Source organism: Vulpes vulpes, chromosome 7, assembly GCF_048418805.1.
Source record: "Vulpes vulpes isolate BD-2025 chromosome 7, VulVul3, whole genome shotgun sequence".
In the NCBI taxonomy this organism is placed as follows: domain Eukaryota; kingdom Metazoa; phylum Chordata; class Mammalia; order Carnivora; family Canidae; genus Vulpes; species Vulpes vulpes.
In genome coordinates this window covers 56,726,196-56,743,780 of record NC_132786.1, presented here as the reverse complement: position 1 = coordinate 56,743,780, position 17,585 = coordinate 56,726,196, and the positions used below count along the sequence as shown (strand labels likewise).

The window sequence follows — 17,585 nt, the reverse complement described above, 5'->3', positions numbered from 1 at the left end:
ATATATGCAGGTGCTTGAGATGGCCAGTCAGTATTGAGATTTTTATTGTGTTCCGAGTGTATTATCCAAAGATGATGATGATGATGATGATGATGATGATGATGATTATAATGACTTTTAAAGATTCTGTTTATTTATCCATGAGAGAGACACACACAGAGAGAGAGAGAGGCAGAGACACAGACAGAGGGAGAAGCAGGCTCCATGCAGGGAGCCCGACGTGGGACTCGATCCCAGGACTCCAGGATCACGCCCTGAGCCGAAGGCAGGCTCTAAACCGCTGAGCCACCCAGGGATCCCCAAAGCTGATTATTTTATAAATGATAGTGTGCCAGGAATCAGGTAACTTGGGTCTAGTGCCCACATGATAGACAACTGGATTAAAAGATCTTCATGTATCATTACCCTCAAAACCCAAATGAAGCGTTTAGAATCGATGTTTTAAAGCAACCATTTCAGTGCTGAGTAAACATCTCAAACAGAAACCAGGGCACGCTAGCACTGCTTGCTGGAAGCACATCAGTCCCCTCCTAAATCCCTCCCGGTGAAGAATTCATCAATGGAATTCCTAAACTTTCCGACAAAGCTTGCTTTATGGGACATTCTGGTAATAGAGTATTTTAGTCCCATCTAGCTTTTGGTCCTCATGAGAATATGGTCCTCTAATATGTAAACCTTACCCCACTGCAGATAATTAGAAAACAAGACACTGGGGGGCACCCGGGTAGCTCCGTCAGTTGAGCATCTTGACTCCTGATTTCAGCTCAGGTCACGGTCTTGGGGGTCATGAGGTCAAGCCCCACATCAGGCTCTACGTCGGGATCCCAGAGTCTGCTTAGGAGTCTCTCTCCTTCTGCCCCTCTCCCTGCTATGGGTGTGCACTTGCATTCTCTCTCTCTCAAATAAATAAATCTTAAAAAAAGAGGACAAGAGACTGGAGTGTTAATAATTTTCAAAGGAGATGAAGCAGATGGCGGAGTAGAAGTTTTTGCCTAGAAACCTTGGGAAAGGTTAAGCAAGGACTAAAATGGTAGGTGGGGAGACGGTGAGCCTGGAATTTTTTTTTTTTAATCCTTGAAGTATAGTTGATACACAGGGTCACATTAGTTGTAGGTGTACAACGTGGTGATTGGACACGTCTACACGTTCTGCTGTGAGTGAGCCTGTATTTTAAAGCTGCATATAGCCTTCGGAGGGGAAGGAAGAGGGATCTGATTAATCCCATGCATGTTTACTTAACTCCAGGCATTGCGTGAAGCTCTCAAGAATATTAGTTAAACACCATAGTCGCCGTCCCCGAGGAGCTTCGAGGCAATCAGAGGAGAAACCCAGGTCACAGTTAAATACTCGCTCAGGGTGGTAAGGACCTGAGAGTGGTTGCTGGGTTTGGTAGGTAGAAAGCCTCAAGATTATTCTGCTCCCCAGGTGGGGAAACTCTAGTGCCAGAGCGGAAGGCAATCTATATATGTGAGCAAGGAAGAGGTTATGCTAACATTTCATTTTAATTCCCAAACACCTCATCAAGTATTAAAAAACTAATTCTGAAATGTATTCAAGCCAAGGTCGCGCAGCATCTGTAGCTGGAGCAGTGTCTGCTGCAAGGAAGTCACTTGACAGTTGCCGAGTCCGTTTCCACAGCGACGGCCTCCCTACCTGCGAGCCTTCCTCCACTTGCCCTTCTGCTGACATCTGGGTTGTAATGTGCACCATCATCAGGCCATAAACATCTTTTTTTTTTTTTCAGTATTTGTAGAACTGTAAGTTTCATGACTTTTTCAACATTTCCTTTTTTTCTTTCTGGATGTCATATTGTGTGTTATTTTAAATCATGGAGAAGAGGGTAAAGCAGTAAAAGAAGACATAGATTACACCTTCCAGGATTTGGTGTGGGGTTCTCTTTGAGGCCCTCTCAGCCAGGACGACGTATTTCACTTTTCATTGACAGCTGTGCAAAGAGATTTAATGGTCTCATGCATTTTAAGTATATCGACCTTTATATTCTGGGATTCATCCTCCAGTGCGCAACAGAATTTATTTACAAGGGCACGTGCTCCCCTTTGTCTTTTAAGTTAAGTGGTCCGAAACTATACAGTTTTGGAGGGCCATCCACTGACACTTCCGTTTTGCAAAATAGCCAAATTTCCCATGGCCGGACCTCTTAGACTTCCTAAAATCTCTGAGAGTTGACAATAATTTGGGGAGCATACAGATGTCTGCACCGGGACAGCCTCTGATGCCTTGAGGAATTAATCCTGGATATGAAAACTTTTTTTTTTTTTTTAACCTACCGCTTAGCCTTGTTATAAAGGATGCTTCAGCTGTGCTGTCCATCAGCTGCCTGCGGAGCCAGGTTTCCCACAGTGGGGGTCCTGACAGACCCCGTTAGCACATTGTGGGACATTCCCCGAGAGGGAAATTGCAACAAAACCAATGATGTATTACCACTGAATTAAATCCCTATGTTTAGATAATGGGGCAGCTGTGGATGGTCCAGTCTCGTCCCGAAGAGTGAGCAGTAGGCCTTCTGGAGTAGAAAGCTTCTCAGAAAATAATCTGGGTTTTTAGAAGGCACAGAATAAAATAAAATTTAAAAAAATCAGGGAAAATGATGATCCAAAGAAGCCCAAGATTGCGTAGACAAATACAAATGGGTACTTCCTTTTAATAAGATCAACACTGTCAACTGATGAGCATGAGGTGGATGGGAGTATGAAGGGTCCCCGCTGTGGTCCTCAACAGGGGAGTTTAATGGCATCTTCTCATGGATGTCTGTAGGATGGAACAAGGGACACCATTTGTGTGAAGCCGTTGGCCTCCACCTGTGGATAATGATTCTGAATCGGGTCAGACTCTGGCAAGGTTGACCCGTCTTACTAGGGGTCCCCCTCCTGTACGATGGTTTTCTTCTCTTCTGAGCCCTGACGACCCATCACCTCCGCATTGCTAAACCCAGCCATCGGGTGCTGGCCTTCCCCTTACTTGGTGCATCAGCAGTGCTGGACACGGGCCGTGCTTGCAGCCTCCCTTCCTTGGCTGGGGGACAGCAGCCCCCCTTGCTTGGGCTTCCTCCCCCCCGTGGCTGCCTTCTCTCCTGTGCTGTCCCCCCTTCCCCTGACGGATCGCGTGTCCTCCCATCCCCCCCACCATGACATGGGAGCGCCCTGGCCCTCCCTTCCTGGGCCTCTTCTCTTCTTGATCCGACCTCAAAGCTTTGGAGGTCATTTGAATGCCGATGACTAAGTAAATTCTGCAGTCTGGACCTCTTTGCCGACCCCCAGACTCATACCCAGCCGCCTGAGAGACGTCCTCCCTTAACTTACCTGGAGCCTCGCCCGACCTTTCTCTACTACCTTGTTCTACCCAGATCTTCATCGCTGCTGCTGGCACTGTCTTTCCAGGGGCTCAGCCCCAAGATCTCCCGTATAGATGTGCCAGCAGATCCTCTTGGCTTCACCTTGAAATCCATCCGACAGCCTGGCCCCCTCTCACCCCTCTGCCACTACGAGCTGGCCCAGCTCTCCTCCCCTCTTGCCTGGGTGGTGGTTCTTTGCCTGCTCCTGCCAGGAACCCTGGAGCTGGAATCCTACCCGCGCAGGGAGAGCATTTTAGGAAGTGATGTAGATCAGGGCAGCCCGGGGGACCCAGTGGTTTAGCGCCACCTTCAGTCCAGGGCCTGATCCTGGAGACCCGGGATCAAGTCGTGCATCGGGCTCCCTGCATGACCTGCTCCTCCCTCTGCCTGTGTCTCTGCCCGTCTCTCTGTGTCTCTCATGAATAAATAAATAAAATCTTAAAAAAAAAAAAAGTGATGTAGATCATATTTGGCTGCTTCTTCCTCCGTGTCAGAGAAGTAGCCAGTTCACAGAGCGGCCCCTGGGGGCCACTTGGTGTGACCCCTCCCCGTGGCAGGACTGCTGTGTCCACACCTGCCCCTGCTCTCTCCCCAGCCGGCGCGCTGTGCCTGCTGTGTCAGCGCGTCACCTCACCATTCCTCCACCTGGATCATGGCCCACCCGAACCCCCTTAGTCACCTGCTCAGGTGCCAGTTTCTTCCTGAGCTAGGGCTGCCTCACGCAGAATTATACCTGCTACCCTCCCCCCCCCCCCCCGCCGTCTTGATCTGTCTTTCTCATCTCGATGTCTTCTCCAAGTGTTTTAAGACCCTGTTGGTATATTTACTGCTTACTCCCCCCTGCCTGGAAGATGATGAGCTCTGTGAAGGCAGGAGGTTTTTGTTTGAAGATTTTTAAACATCTTTTATTTATTCATGAGAGACACACAGAGAGAGGCAGAGACACAAGCAGAAGGAGAAGCAGACTCCATGCAGGAGCCCGACATGGGACTCGATCCCGGGGCCCCAGGATCACACCCTGGGCTGAAGGCAGATGCTCAACCGCTGAGCCACCCAAGCATCCCAGGCAGGAGGTTTTTAGTTACTTTTAGTTGTTAGTTTTTTGTGGTCACTGACGCATCCCTGGCATTAGAACAAGGCCTGACCCACAGGGGAAGGTGAGTAAACTTTTTTCAAAATGAACCAATCTGAAAAAAAAAAAAAGAACCAATCCAGTGAACAGTCACGAATGGTGCACTTTGAATGGTGACGGACGGCTTCGCAGGTGTCCCTGCCCACGTTTGTCATCAGAGAGTGTCGGGCCACAGATGCAGCCGGGCGAGTGTCTGAACCGTGGGGGCCGCTGGCTGGGACTGTCGCCCCGAGCCCTGTAAGTTCTTGCCAAAGCTGCCAGTTTCGCAGCGTGAGCCGACTCCCCGTGAGGCAGCTGGGGCGCCTTTACTGCTTAGCGGGTGTTGTGCCAACCTGTCTGCTTCAGGGCTGCCTGGTCTGTCTCTGCCAGGGGCCGTGATGACACACGGGGAGGTGCGACTTACGGGGGTCAGGAGGCCTGTGTGGGGAGCAGCCCCATGGGGCGCGGGAAGGGAGAGGCGAGGTCCTTGGCCCTAGCCAGCCAGGGGTCACTGTCCCTGGGGGTCAGGCCGCGGACGGCCAGCCTCCTGGGAGCATGGCTGGGCCTAAGGCCGCTGAGGGCCACCAGGAGAAACTGGAGCCCGGTTCCAGGCTGCGGACAAAGGGCAACGTACCCAGCAGGTGGACAGTCCCCACCAGTGGGCCCTGCATGCAGGCCCGGGCCGCCGGGGGCCTCCCTCTCCCTTCCACGTCCCAGCCTCTCATGTGCCAAGGTGGAGGGACATGCCCCCCCACCCCGGGGTGACACCTGAGCACCACTGGCCCCCTGGGGGTGTACAGGGAGCTATGGGAAGCCTGGCGGGGAGCGATTGCCCACCCAGGCCACGGGCTGTGACGACTTTGTCTCCAGACAACAGGTGTTCAGGCCCAAGGGCCCCCCCGGGATGGCCACGAGGTGGAGGTGGGCGCGAGTGTGCGTGTGCCTTCCCAAAGGGCGGGACAGAGGTCGAGCTCTAGTTATTTGTTTATTTTTTAATATTTGATTTATTCATCATGAGAGACCCAGAGAGAGAGGCGGGCCCGGCCGAAGCCACCTGCCAGGAGGCTGCTGAGCTGGGGGCGCTGGAGAAGACCCTGCACTCAGGAAGGGGGGTCTTCAAAATGTCACTGGGACCTTCAGTCCAAGATCCCAGAGTCTGTGAACCGCCCCCCGCGTTGAGGTGGAGGCTGCGCCCAGCGCATCTCCGGGTCTCGGAGGCTGGCTGCTGTCTCAGAACACTTCAGCTACTAATTGGTTGTCCTGGAAACCTGCCGTGTAGTCTACACTGGGCTCCAGGTAGATTTATGTGGCAAGGTATGTGGCAAGTGTGCTTCTGCGTCCCTGGGCCCTCGGGCCTGCCGGGGCCACACCTGACGGTGGCTGAGGGGCCCCGGGTTCAACCCACATGGAGGTGGGATCCAGGCCCACGCTTCTGGGCACATGGTGACACGTTTGTGCATTGTGCCTTCTGCTGGGACCCGTCACGGGCTCTTTTGGTGGCATGGGCACACGTGCAAGGCCGCGGGGCCCCAGGCAGCCCTGTCGGAGAAGCTGTGCCTTGGGCTCAGGTCACCATCTCAGGGTGCGGGGGTCCCTGCTTGCTCTCTCTCCCTCCCTCTCTCTCTCTCTCCCCCCCCCCCTCAAGTAAATAAATGAAATCTTTCAAAAAAATAAAAAAAATAAAAAGAACTGGAAGGCAGCCTCTTGTAAGTCCTCCCGTGCCTTGGTTCGTTGGTCACCCTAAGCTCACGACTGACTCCCACTTCTCATTATGGGAGGAAGGGTTGAGAGCCGGTTCCCCTGAACTTCGGGCAGTTGGCAGATTGTCGCAGATTGTCGCAGCAGCTGTGGTCGTGAGGACCATCTGTGGACTTGGGGGAAGAAGGATTGGCTGGGGCTGCGGTGACAAACACCGCGGCCCGGAGCATACAGAGATGTCTTTCCCCAGGGTTCTGGAGGCCAGAAGCCCAAGCTCAAGGTCGAGGCCCCTGTGGCTTCCTGGCTTGCAGACCCCACTCCCTGGCCGGGTGAGGCCTGCCCAGAGCTCGCAGGCCGCAGGGCGAGCTCTCCACGGGGTCTGCTCCTGCGGGATCAGGGCCCCTCCCAGGACCTCATTAAGCCTCCTTACCTCATAAAGGCCCTGTTTTCAGACACAGTCGCCTTGGAGGTCAGAGCTTCAACGTATGAATTTGGAGGCACAAAATCCATTCCCTCGCTGTTTTCAATCTTTGTTTTTTGGGTTTTTTTTTTTTTTTATATCTCTTATTTCCCTCTGTTCCTTTGAACTAAATACTATAATGTGTCTTTTTAATCAAGGGCCAATTTAGGAAACTGGAGAATAGAGTGGACATATCACCTTGCGTATTTAGAATGACAGGTGTCTGTAAACCAGAAGTTTTGAGCATCCCTAGCAATGTCATTCCACCATAAGTGTGTGGGGGGGGGGTTGGGATGTGCTCCCAGACTCTGTCGGAAGTTGTCTTATAATTATCTCCCTGTGACCCCCATCATCACTACCTCACCCCCCTCTGCAGGCGAGATTTTATCCTGGATCTTCTGAGAATGCTTAGGTCAAGCCCAGAATAAGAAAGGTTAGAAGTAGGTGAGGATATTCCCTTAGACTAAGAGTTAATGTGTAAATGTAATTATAGATGCCTATCGTACCTTATAGACCAGCTAGGCATTAATGGTGGTATTGTGGTTTTTTTTTTTTTTTTTACTATATTTTGATTGCAAATTTAATAATATTTGGAAACATTTCTCAAGAATGAAAAATGATGTTACCGGCTCACCTGCTGTCCATCGAGCAAAGGAGCCTTAGCAGGATCTAAACCCACTCTCATTCCTTTCCCCGGCCCACAGAAGGGCCCATCAAGGTCCTTGATCTTTACAGTGCTCAGTGCACATATTGTGATCCTCACAGTATATTGTTTGGTTTTGCACAGTGAGGGGAGGAAGAAGTCGTGGGTTTCTTTTTCCTTTATTCCTGACATCGTGGGGTCAGGAGGGGGTCAAGACCGTGAGCACTGACGCTCTTCTTTCCTTTCTGACATAAGCCTGCTTCAGAGAACTGCTTATCTTTGGGGTGCTCTCCCCCGTTTACCTGGATTTCCACCTCATAGTGTTCCTTCCTGGCTTTTGAGTTCTTCGTTACAGTTATAAACACTTTGTTTTCATGTTCTATCCACTATTATTATTTTATTTTATTTTATTTTATTTTTATTTTATTTTATTTTTTATTTATTTTTTAGCTGTTTCAGTCTGAATGCTCTTTCAGGGACCTTGGCTGTGCTTCTGGAAACGGAAGACTATGCTATTTTTTTAATTTTAAAAGCTCCACATCGTTTTTCTCTGCTTTCTTTTCATATGTGCACAGCTATATGGTCCTGGAAGAAACTCATTTTGATTGTGAGCCAATTACTTCCTTTTCCACTTAATTTTTTTGGCCTCTCTCTTGAAATGACTACACGGTAATTTGACAAAATGTATGTAAACAGCTGATTACATTACTTGACTTGCTGGGGAATATTCTTCTCACAGGGATGCACCTGGGCACGAAGTAATAGAAATACATTTAAGAATGAAATTATAATTTTGTTTAGAGTTTGCGTGTTTACGTGTGTATGTGTGTGTGTTTTCTCCTAGGCTGCTGCACTGAATGATAATAAAGATTCCAGCCAGAATTTCTCGAGACTGTTGAATGGCTGCGTTTACAGTGGTGTACAGACTTTGGGGAAGGAGCTCCTTATGTACTTTGGGCCCAAAGCTTTACGGTAAGATAAACCTGCACAATGCGGCTTATCTCTCTGTGTAAAGATGCGGAGAAGGCTTTTCTTGGGGTTCACCGGGTGTCACATTTAATCACGTAGAAAGTACTCCGTTTTTAAGAGAGCTCTAATACAAGAGGTTGAGATTCTATCGTGGAAAGCAATAAGCAGAAGATGAATAAGTTGTGATGTCATCGTTACTTGGAGGACTAGTCAATTTATTTCTTTTAAGAAAAACCCACTGGCAAGACGGGCTTCCAGGAGATGTTAGAGCAGCACAGCTCAGCTTGGCTCTTCCCCACTTGGCTCTTCCCTTGCGTCTTCCCCCGAGTGTTGACTGTATTCGCGACATTAGTTTCTTTATAACTGCTCCTAGTTTGGTTTCTTTTTTTTTTTTTTTTTTTTTTTTTTATGATAGTCACACAGAGAGAGAGAGGCAGAGACATAGGCAGAGGGAGAAGCAGGCTCCATGCACCGGGAGCCCGACGTGGGATTTGATCCCGGGTCTCCAGGATCGCGCCCTGGGCCAAAGGCAGGCGCCAAACCACTGTGCCACCCAGGGATCCCTATAACTGCTCCTAGTTTGGTTTCAATGTAGCTCTAGATTTTTGTACTTTTGGGTCTTCCTTCTTTTTCTGAAGCCTTGTACAGGATTGGAAACTTACAGGATTCCAGGACTCTTCACCGGAGGCCCCAATTCTTCATTCTTCCACAGAGCTTATGGAAAGTCACGGCTAATGTGTTGGTGATGAAGGCCAACCAATCTCCTACGTTGGCTGACTTAATGCTAAGAGTGTTGAAGTGTGGGTCCTTGCCAGAGCATGGTCACCTATTCGATTTTTTGCAGCAAAATGAATAAATTTTGAAAAAATTAGTATGTCTACCAAACCTCTGTCTTCCCTGACTTTAGCCTAAGGTACGGCAAACTGTGGAGCATGGCAGTGCTCCCTTGAATCTCTCCTAATGTTTCTTGAAAGTATTGAACAATTTCACCTTAAAAGAAAAGCCCTGTTACTGGGCCCTGCGCTTCTCACCGAAGGTGACTAATGGTCACAGAGATAATAGGACTGCATGATGGTGACTTGCTGCCCCTCATCTACCGCACGTTTAGAGAGCTTCAGAGTTTATCATCATTGCTTTTCCTTTGACATGATCTCTCTTTGTTGTCAGCAGCTGCTGTCTTTGGTCAACAGTGTCACTTGGTGGTTTTTTGTTTTGTTTTGTTTTGTTTTCTCAGTCAGGAGACGATAACGTTACACACGCTTCCTGGTTCGGGCAGGAATGATCTACTTACTGCAGGTTGCACTGCTGTGGTGGGAGATGGATGTGATTGAGAACTCTCCCCTCTGAACTGAGTCAGACACAACAGGATCCACGTGCAGACAGTTGAAAACACTGATATGTTATTGATTCTCTGGAGTTAGTCGCAGATTTATTCCTGGAGGATGAGAGGGAGGTTTTTATCAAGCATTCTCCACCAGACGGATAAAGGGGGTGTCATTTCTCAGAGCAGTTCTCGGAGCTGTCAGGAAGTGTTTCCTGAAGTTCTAAACGAGGCCAATCACTTCTTTAAACTAACTAAACTAGTGCCATCCCCGGGGAGTACATACCTCTGTGCATGGATGGGGAAAAGTGCGGTGGCTTGCTTCCTTTCTATTTCCTATGGCCTGAACGACTATTTGATATAATAATTCAAGGTTGGCAGCAGATGAGCTGTTTGAATACAAACCGAGCAACCTAAAATCAACTGCATCCCCTTACACAATTTAATAGAAGTTAAAAAAAAACCACACAAACATATATGTATATATATTCCCAACCTACGATTCTTAAGAGAATGGATGACTCTGTCAAAGAAATGTGATCATTGTGTGAGGTTGCAAGTGTGTGAGCAGGAGATAGAAAGGTTGTCTTCATTCCTGACCTCTTTTTGCTCCTCACCAGGCTGCTCTGCATTTTAGAGAGCACGTACGTAGCAGGAACCACACTTAATGCTCGCTTATATCTATCCCTTAATGCCCAGCTTTTTATAGGTAAAATTGCCCTGGATTGTAATGCATCTTACAGGGCAGGCCATGAATCTTCCTGGGATTCATTTGTAATGGAAATAATACAGACCTAACCCTCTGCAAGAGAATCTGCCATGCAAAAACCCACACTTCAGAGAGGTACAGATTAGAGTAACTATTTCTGTCACTAAAAGATTTATCAGAGTGCTCAAGTGCTCCTAACAGTGCCATTGAATACGAAAAGTTATTGGATATGCATTTATTTTTGGAGCACAGTTGCGATGTCACGTGTGATTAATACCCGTACTTCTAAACGCTTTAGAAGAAGCTCGTCATCTGTAATAAAATGGAAATCATCTTTAATTTTTTGGCGGTGTATGGAACAAATACTCATTAGAGAAAGCTGAGACATAAGGAACAAGCAAGAATAAATCTGTCCATTCACAATCTCACTCCCAAACATAACCTCTGTTAACCGCGGAGGTATATATGCCAGGGCTGTGCAGGCACGTGTCTACAAGTCTGTTCACCCAGACACACCCACCCGGTAAGTGGCTGGTTTTCCATCAAAACGAAGCCAGCCGTTACGTCTTGGACTAACATTTAAAAGATATATTTTTTTAATGAATCTCCCTTTCCAAGACACTGCTATGTCCAGTTTGTGATTTATATGACTCCGATAGTTTGCAATGATCCTATTCCAAAAGTGTATCTGCAATATTTTAGAGAAGCTTTAGACGTTAACAATTTTGTAATTTATTGACGTTTAAGTGATGCAATCCTCTAAACAGATATGCATGAGACACTGTGATGGTTCTTTGTAGTTTGCTAAACAGTCTGTAAGGAATCTCTCCTCGGCTCCTCAAAAGATGGTTTTACAGCTTAGATGTAGTTTTTCTGATCTGTCACATTAATGTGTTAGAAAAACTGAAGTGTGATAAAGGTTCTATATAAAATCATATACTGTAAGAGTGGCCAGTCCTGCCATCTGTCTGCCCAACGTGATCACTTGTCTTTTAGGGACAGCGTTCCTTCTGGAAGCTGGTCATCTGGCCACAATGACCGCAGACATCAAGTTGACTCTAGCACAATCTTGCTGAACCTTGTCTCTCATATGGAGTCGATTGGGTCAGTGTGGATATTCCATGAGACTGTCTCATCTGGAGCAGAAGAGGGTCAGGCTCTGTCACATAGAGAAGCTAGGGAGTGAGGCCTTCACACTTGTAGGTGGCCACGTCACTCAGCTTGGAAGGTGGTGGAAGATAAAACCAGGTGCACAAAGCAGAGAATCCAAAAGGCCTTTTAGCTCTTCCTTCTGTCCTTTCATGAGATCCAGCTCTCTCCTACCTGTCCTGTGGCTTGATTCTTCAGCCTTCCTTCAGATTCTGTGAGCTCCTAGGTATTCCTTACAGCCTAAACCTTTTTGGGTTGGGTTTTTATCACCTGCAGTTGAAGAAAACTGACCATTATCAAAAGGCACACACTTCCAGTTAGGAAATAAATGAGTCCTATGGATGTAACGTATAACACGGGGACCATGGTCTTTCACAGTGCTCTACCGCAGGGTTGCCACTTGCAAAGAGAGTAGGTCTTAAAAGTTCTCACCACAATAAAAAACTAAAAAAAAAAAAAAAAAAAAAAAAAAAAAAAAAACTTAAAAAAATTTAAAAAACAAAAGAAAAACAAGAAAAAAACTTTGGTCAGTATATTTGGTGACACATGTAAACTAGAGTTATTGTGGTGATCATTTCTCAATATATACAAATATTGAATCGTTATATTGTACGAGTGACACTGATTTAATGTTATGTGTCAATGATACCTCGATTTGAGTGAAAGAAAGAAGGAAGGAGGAGAGAAAGAGAAAAGAAGACTAACAACTAAAAGTAATCTATGGGCAGAAAAGTAAACATCTTTCGTTTTTGAAATGGTAGAGTTTGAAATTTTTATTTTCCATTTCAGTAACCATGATGCTTTCACGTGTAACTGGAGAAATTTGGGAAATCTTTATGTCTTGCATTGGCTTTCCCTTCTGCACCTGATGCTTACATGATTTGGTTTGGTTTTATAGTTTGGTTTTCCTTCTTTTATTTAATAATACACATCATTTAGTTGCAATTTTTTCCTTATTTTATTTTTTAAAGATTTTATTTATTTATTCATGAGAGACAGAGAGAGAGAGAGAGAGAGGCAGAGGGAGAATCAGGCTCCTTGGGGGGAGCCTGATGCGGGACTCAATCCCGAGGCCCAGTATCACGCCCTGAGCTGAAGGCAGGTGCTCAACCGCTGAGCCACCTGACATCCCTTTTTCCCTTGTTTTAAAAGTAAAATATAATTCAACTATGAAACATTAAGATAGTTCCAAAAAGTCTAATGGCAAAAGTAAATACTTTATATATATATATATATATATATATATATATATATATATATAATAGTTACTACCACCAAAAGAAGGCACACTTAACAGTTTTTATAAACATCATAGATGGAACATATCAATTGGGTATACAACATATATTCATACACAATTTATATTGTATATGCATGGATCATAAACTGACATTGTATATTATAATTTTTATATAAATGAGAATTTTAATTATGTTAGACTTTTTTTACACAGTATGCATATTGTATCGGTCAGTGTCAAAACATGTACATTATTATTTTGAATAGTATTCCACTATATCCTCATTTTTTAATCAATACTGTTTAGTATTTTCTGCCACTTTTCACTCTAAAAAATAACTCTGAAGTTAACATTCTTGAGCATGTATCCTTTACCATTTCTATATTTTCTTAGGATAAATACCTAGATGTGGATTTGCTGGATCTTAGTTGGTGCTTTTTTATATCCTTTTTGAAGGTGTATAGAAATCGATCATGAGTGGAAAGCCCAGGAATCTGCACCTGGTCGCCTAGTAGAGCGTGGTCTGTGCATGGCCTGCCTTGGCTCCGATTGTGTGGTATTTATCCACACCTCTGAGCAAGGTTATAAAAGCCTGGAAACATGTTAGCATAAAATCCATGTGCAGCACTATTGTAGTTGTGGAAGGTTAGAGACCTTATCATAGCAGATTGACCTGGTGTGGTGTTCTCAGCTGATAACTGTGATTTTAATTGTTAAATTGATTTTAAATTATCTTCCTCGTAGTTCCAACATCCAGCACATCTCTGGGCCTGGCTCTGTTGCCTGCTTTATCTCTTGACATTGAGTCCCTTTGTTGTTGTTGTTTTTAATCTTATTTTTTTTTATGTGTCATAATTTTTTGAACCCCAGATAGTCATATTTAAAGGAACATTAGAGGCTGAATTAAATAATGTTTAACCTCAAAAACAGTATGCCTCTATCAGGTCATTAGTGGGGGGATTTAGTGGTCGAGCTTGGTTCGGATTTTGTTTTGCTGTAGTTGACTTCAGTGCACCCGTGACATCAAAAACTTCAGCCGGTCCTCCTGCCTTATGCCTCCGGTGTGGCCTGGTGTGGCTGGGCTGGTCGTCTCAGCTGTTATTCAGGGAGCAGGTTGACAATGGGGAAATGGTTCTTCTAGGCCAGGCTTCCTCTTAGGCCCTGTGCACATGGGCCTGAGGGCTGCGCTTTTCTCAGAGCCACTGACCCTCTCTTTCTCAAGACAGTCAAACTTCCTTCCATGGTTGGGTGGTCTCCCCTTTTTAGGGGGAGCATTCCCTTCCCCTTCCTCAGGGGGACAGCTGTCTCCACGTGTCACTGCATGATTCTGTGACAAAGCTGATTCCCTGCCTCCCCGCTAACTACAGATGGCCCTTGCTCTGCTCATCCTCAGCAGCAGCGTGTCTGGCCTGAGCCAGGGGCAAAGACTTCTTGCCCTCCCCGGTGGCAGCCTGTGCCTGTTGCTGCACGGTGCAAGACTTCCTGTGTGTGCAGGAGGTTTCCTCTTATTCCTTCGGGCACAGAGGGCTTTTTGTTTGTACCTCTCCCTCGGCTACAGACAGGTGCCATGCCACCAAGGGTGGCTCTTTCGGTTCCCTACGCAGCTGGTGTATACTCGTGGAAAAGAGCTTTTACCCGTGGGCCCATGCTCTACTCGAGTCTGGGACTCCGGGAAGTGTAGACCGTTACACCAACCACGCTCAGTATTTAGAAGTTTGTGGAAAATTGTAGCTGCTTCCTTCCTACCTGTTTCCTTGGTAGCCATCTCTTCTGCCTTTATTGTGCCACAGGCCAAATGATTTGTGTGTCTGTCTGTCCACACAGAGGGGCTTGTTACTCTGGAATTTAGCTCACCCAGCTGCCTGCAACCTCAGGCCTCTCATGGGCTCGAGAGAATTTATGATATTTGTAAATAATATGACTTTTCTCTCCATGTTAGGACAGGAGCTCTAGCTTTTGCTTTTAGCTTTTGTACCCTAAGTAGATGCAGAACTCACTGTTTCTTTTTTAACATGATTAAGTCCGTATTGTTTTATAACTTTTTTCTTTGAATTCCTAGTATAAGCTTTACAATAATTCCATTCAGCTATTTTACACTCATTATTAACCTTAGGTCACTTTGGTCCACTTGATAATTCTCATAAGCAATTGTCTTGTTAGCAGTGTATAGGTAGTTGTCACTAAGTTGAACCTGTGACCACACCGTGGTTTTATGCCATTGATGTTTGCTTACGACGTTCCGATCATTGTGATAGTGATGACCCGGAAGCATGTGGTTGATTGTTTAGTATCAGGTCTTATTTATTGTTTGTTTTAGGAAGTTCTTTCTAACTAGGGGGGTTTTCTTAATATCACTTCAATTGTTAGTTTGAACATCATTTTTATATTAGAATTTTGGTTGCAAGTGACAGAAGCCCAACTCAAGTGAGATTGAGTAATTATTTCTTAGAAAAATATGAGTATCTTACCTGAAGATAATGTAGGTGGCGTCCAGCAGAATTGGAAGCAAAGACTAAGTGCTTTGAGGACTCTGCATTCTTTCTCTGCCTGAAATCCGCTGCACTCTTCCCTTCTGCAGACAGGCCTCCCTTGGCTTCTCTGCTGCCCAAGCTGGCTGACATTCCCATGGACAGTTCCCATGTTAGATCTCCTAGTACCATTGGGAAAGTGATTTCTCTGCATCCCAGATCCATAAATTCATCAGGAGAATGCTGATGAATCCAGGTACTGGATACTGATGGATCTGGCTTGACTCAGGTGTCCATTTTTGACTCAACCATGTCAAGGCATGGCCTAAGGCCCTCTGTTGGCAGGCAGTCATGGTCTACAGAGTAAATGATCTTAGGTAACCAGTTGGGTTGGGGGCTGAAGGGACCTGTGAGGGTCAAGAGTTAGAAATAAGGATCTAATAAAATTTTCTTAAACTAGGTTGATTATAATGAGTACTCTTGGATAGTAAATCTAACTCTAGAATGTAAATGTGATATGAGCCTGTGTCCTGAGCTGTAAAGATCCGTATGACAGTTGTTATAATGGTACAGTTGTTATGGTGCCTAAAAGTGACACTGGTGGACACTTAATATTTTCTTAGCATAATATAAAGGGTACTTAACAATAAACACAACATTTCTTGGGGCTCAGTGATCACCACATTTTGCTACTTAATAAAAATAAATAAGAATAAATTTAAAATGGTTATTTTTATGCATATTGTTTTCTAAATTGAATAGATTTAATAAAACCCCCCCAAAAGCATACTTAATTTGATTCAGGGTTCTCACTGGGGCTACTCCTGCATTTCATTTGGGTCTTAACCTTTGAGATTTTTATGTGCTTGCAGTTTCATTATAGAAAGTGATTTAGAATCCACTTTATGAGCCATGCAGCTGAAAAGATTTTAGATATGATGGCTTCTGGGCATGACAGTTGTACACCTTTCACTGGGGTTGAACCTCCCTAAGCTAAATTATGGAGTACTTACAGGCACACATTTTTCCTGTCAAGAACTATGGGGCACGGAAAATGCATTTATGATTGATAGTAGGGCATACAGAGTTTAAAACCCACATTTTTAAAGTTAGACTGGTTAACCTTGTACAATACTATAACATGGTGCTTTGGAATTAGAAGCACAGTGCAGTAACATTTGCTGCCAAAAGAGCCATATTTATTAACTCAACAAAGCTAGAAGGAGATGGATTTGAAAAGCAGAACACAGTATTTCATCTTGAGAATCATTTTTGATCTTCATCATCAGAGGTCTCACAAAACCACTTTCTCTCTCTCTCTCTCTTTTTTTTGTTTTTACTGGACATGCTAATCAATCCTATAAAAACTGAAAGGTCATAAATTTTTCATCACTGCTTTGTGGCTTTCAAGCTAACCGTAAATATTTATAAATCCCCTCTTCCCAATACATATAAAGGTAAAAAAAAAAAAAAAAAACTAAAAGAATTGAAAACAATAGCATTTTGACTTTTTCTCTTCTCTTTTGATACATGAGATTTTGAAAAAAAAAAAAAGAATTGTTTCATTGTGTATCCCAGAGCAAAGGGGAAGAAGAGACTGTCTTAAACTGTAGAGATCATTTTGGAGTAGGTAAACACTTCCCATCCATTGTGGCTAGAGATACAGAATTTGAATGTTAGTGGCTTTGTAGAATTTATAAGAAAAAAAAAAAAAAAGAACAAAAAACAAAACAAAACTGTAGGCAATTTAAATTTAGACTCATCCCATCCAAAGCCTTTGAATCTGAGAGAAAGCTGAAACACTAGACTGTTCCATGAATAAAAGTACTTCATCTGACAAGAAAAGAAGAACAGGGTATGTTTTCCTGAGCTTATTGTCGGGCCCTATTATTTCTCTGGGAATTTATTTTATTTGTGGTTTGAAAAACTTATTGTCACATCTTCTAGTTTTATAAGGATACAAAACCATAACAGAAAAAGATACCATGTTGGCTACATTTTCTGCCCTCTGAAAGTGCCTATCTTGACTAACATTTGCTTGCTTATAATCCAAAAAGTGAAATGAAGGAACGAAAATTAGATGCACGATATACTTTCTGCCACTCAAAACTGGGTTTGATGTTGTTTCAGGATTCATTTCGGGATGAAAGGCTCCATCATGATTAATCCACTTGAATACAAAAATAAAAATGGAGTTTCTCCTGTTTTGGAAATACAACTCACCAAAGATCTGATTTGTTTCTTTGACTCATCGGTAGAACTCAGGTAAAAAATAAGATAAGATAAGATAAGATAAGATAAGATAAGATAAGATAAAAATAAAATAAATAATAAAATAAAATAAAATAAAATAAAATAAAATAAAATAAAATAAAATAAAATAAAATAAAATAGTTCTGCAGCTGAAAAGCTATAGAGGTGGATCTGCAGTTTGGTTTGAAATGTGGAGAGAGAGAGAGAGAGAG

The 17,585-nt window shown here is 44.6% G+C and overlaps 1 protein-coding gene across 6 annotated transcripts in view; it reads left to right on the top strand.

Annotated features, from left to right (window-relative positions):
• NEIL3 (nei like DNA glycosylase 3) overlaps positions 1 to 17,585 on the top strand; it is a 118,637-nt gene that overhangs the window by 75,543 nt on the left and 25,509 nt on the right. For all 6 annotated transcript variants that reach the window (XR_012002611.1, XM_072763886.1, XM_072763888.1 and 3 more), the window contains 2 exons: positions 8,109 to 8,236; positions 17,251 to 17,385. Coding sequence is in view for 5 of the 6 variants with exons in the window: in XM_072763884.1 (XP_072619985.1) it covers positions 8,109 to 8,236; positions 17,251 to 17,385 (263 nt within the window). In the remaining variant the exon portion in view is untranslated. The remainder of the gene's footprint in view (positions 1 to 8,108; positions 8,237 to 17,250; positions 17,386 to 17,585) is intronic.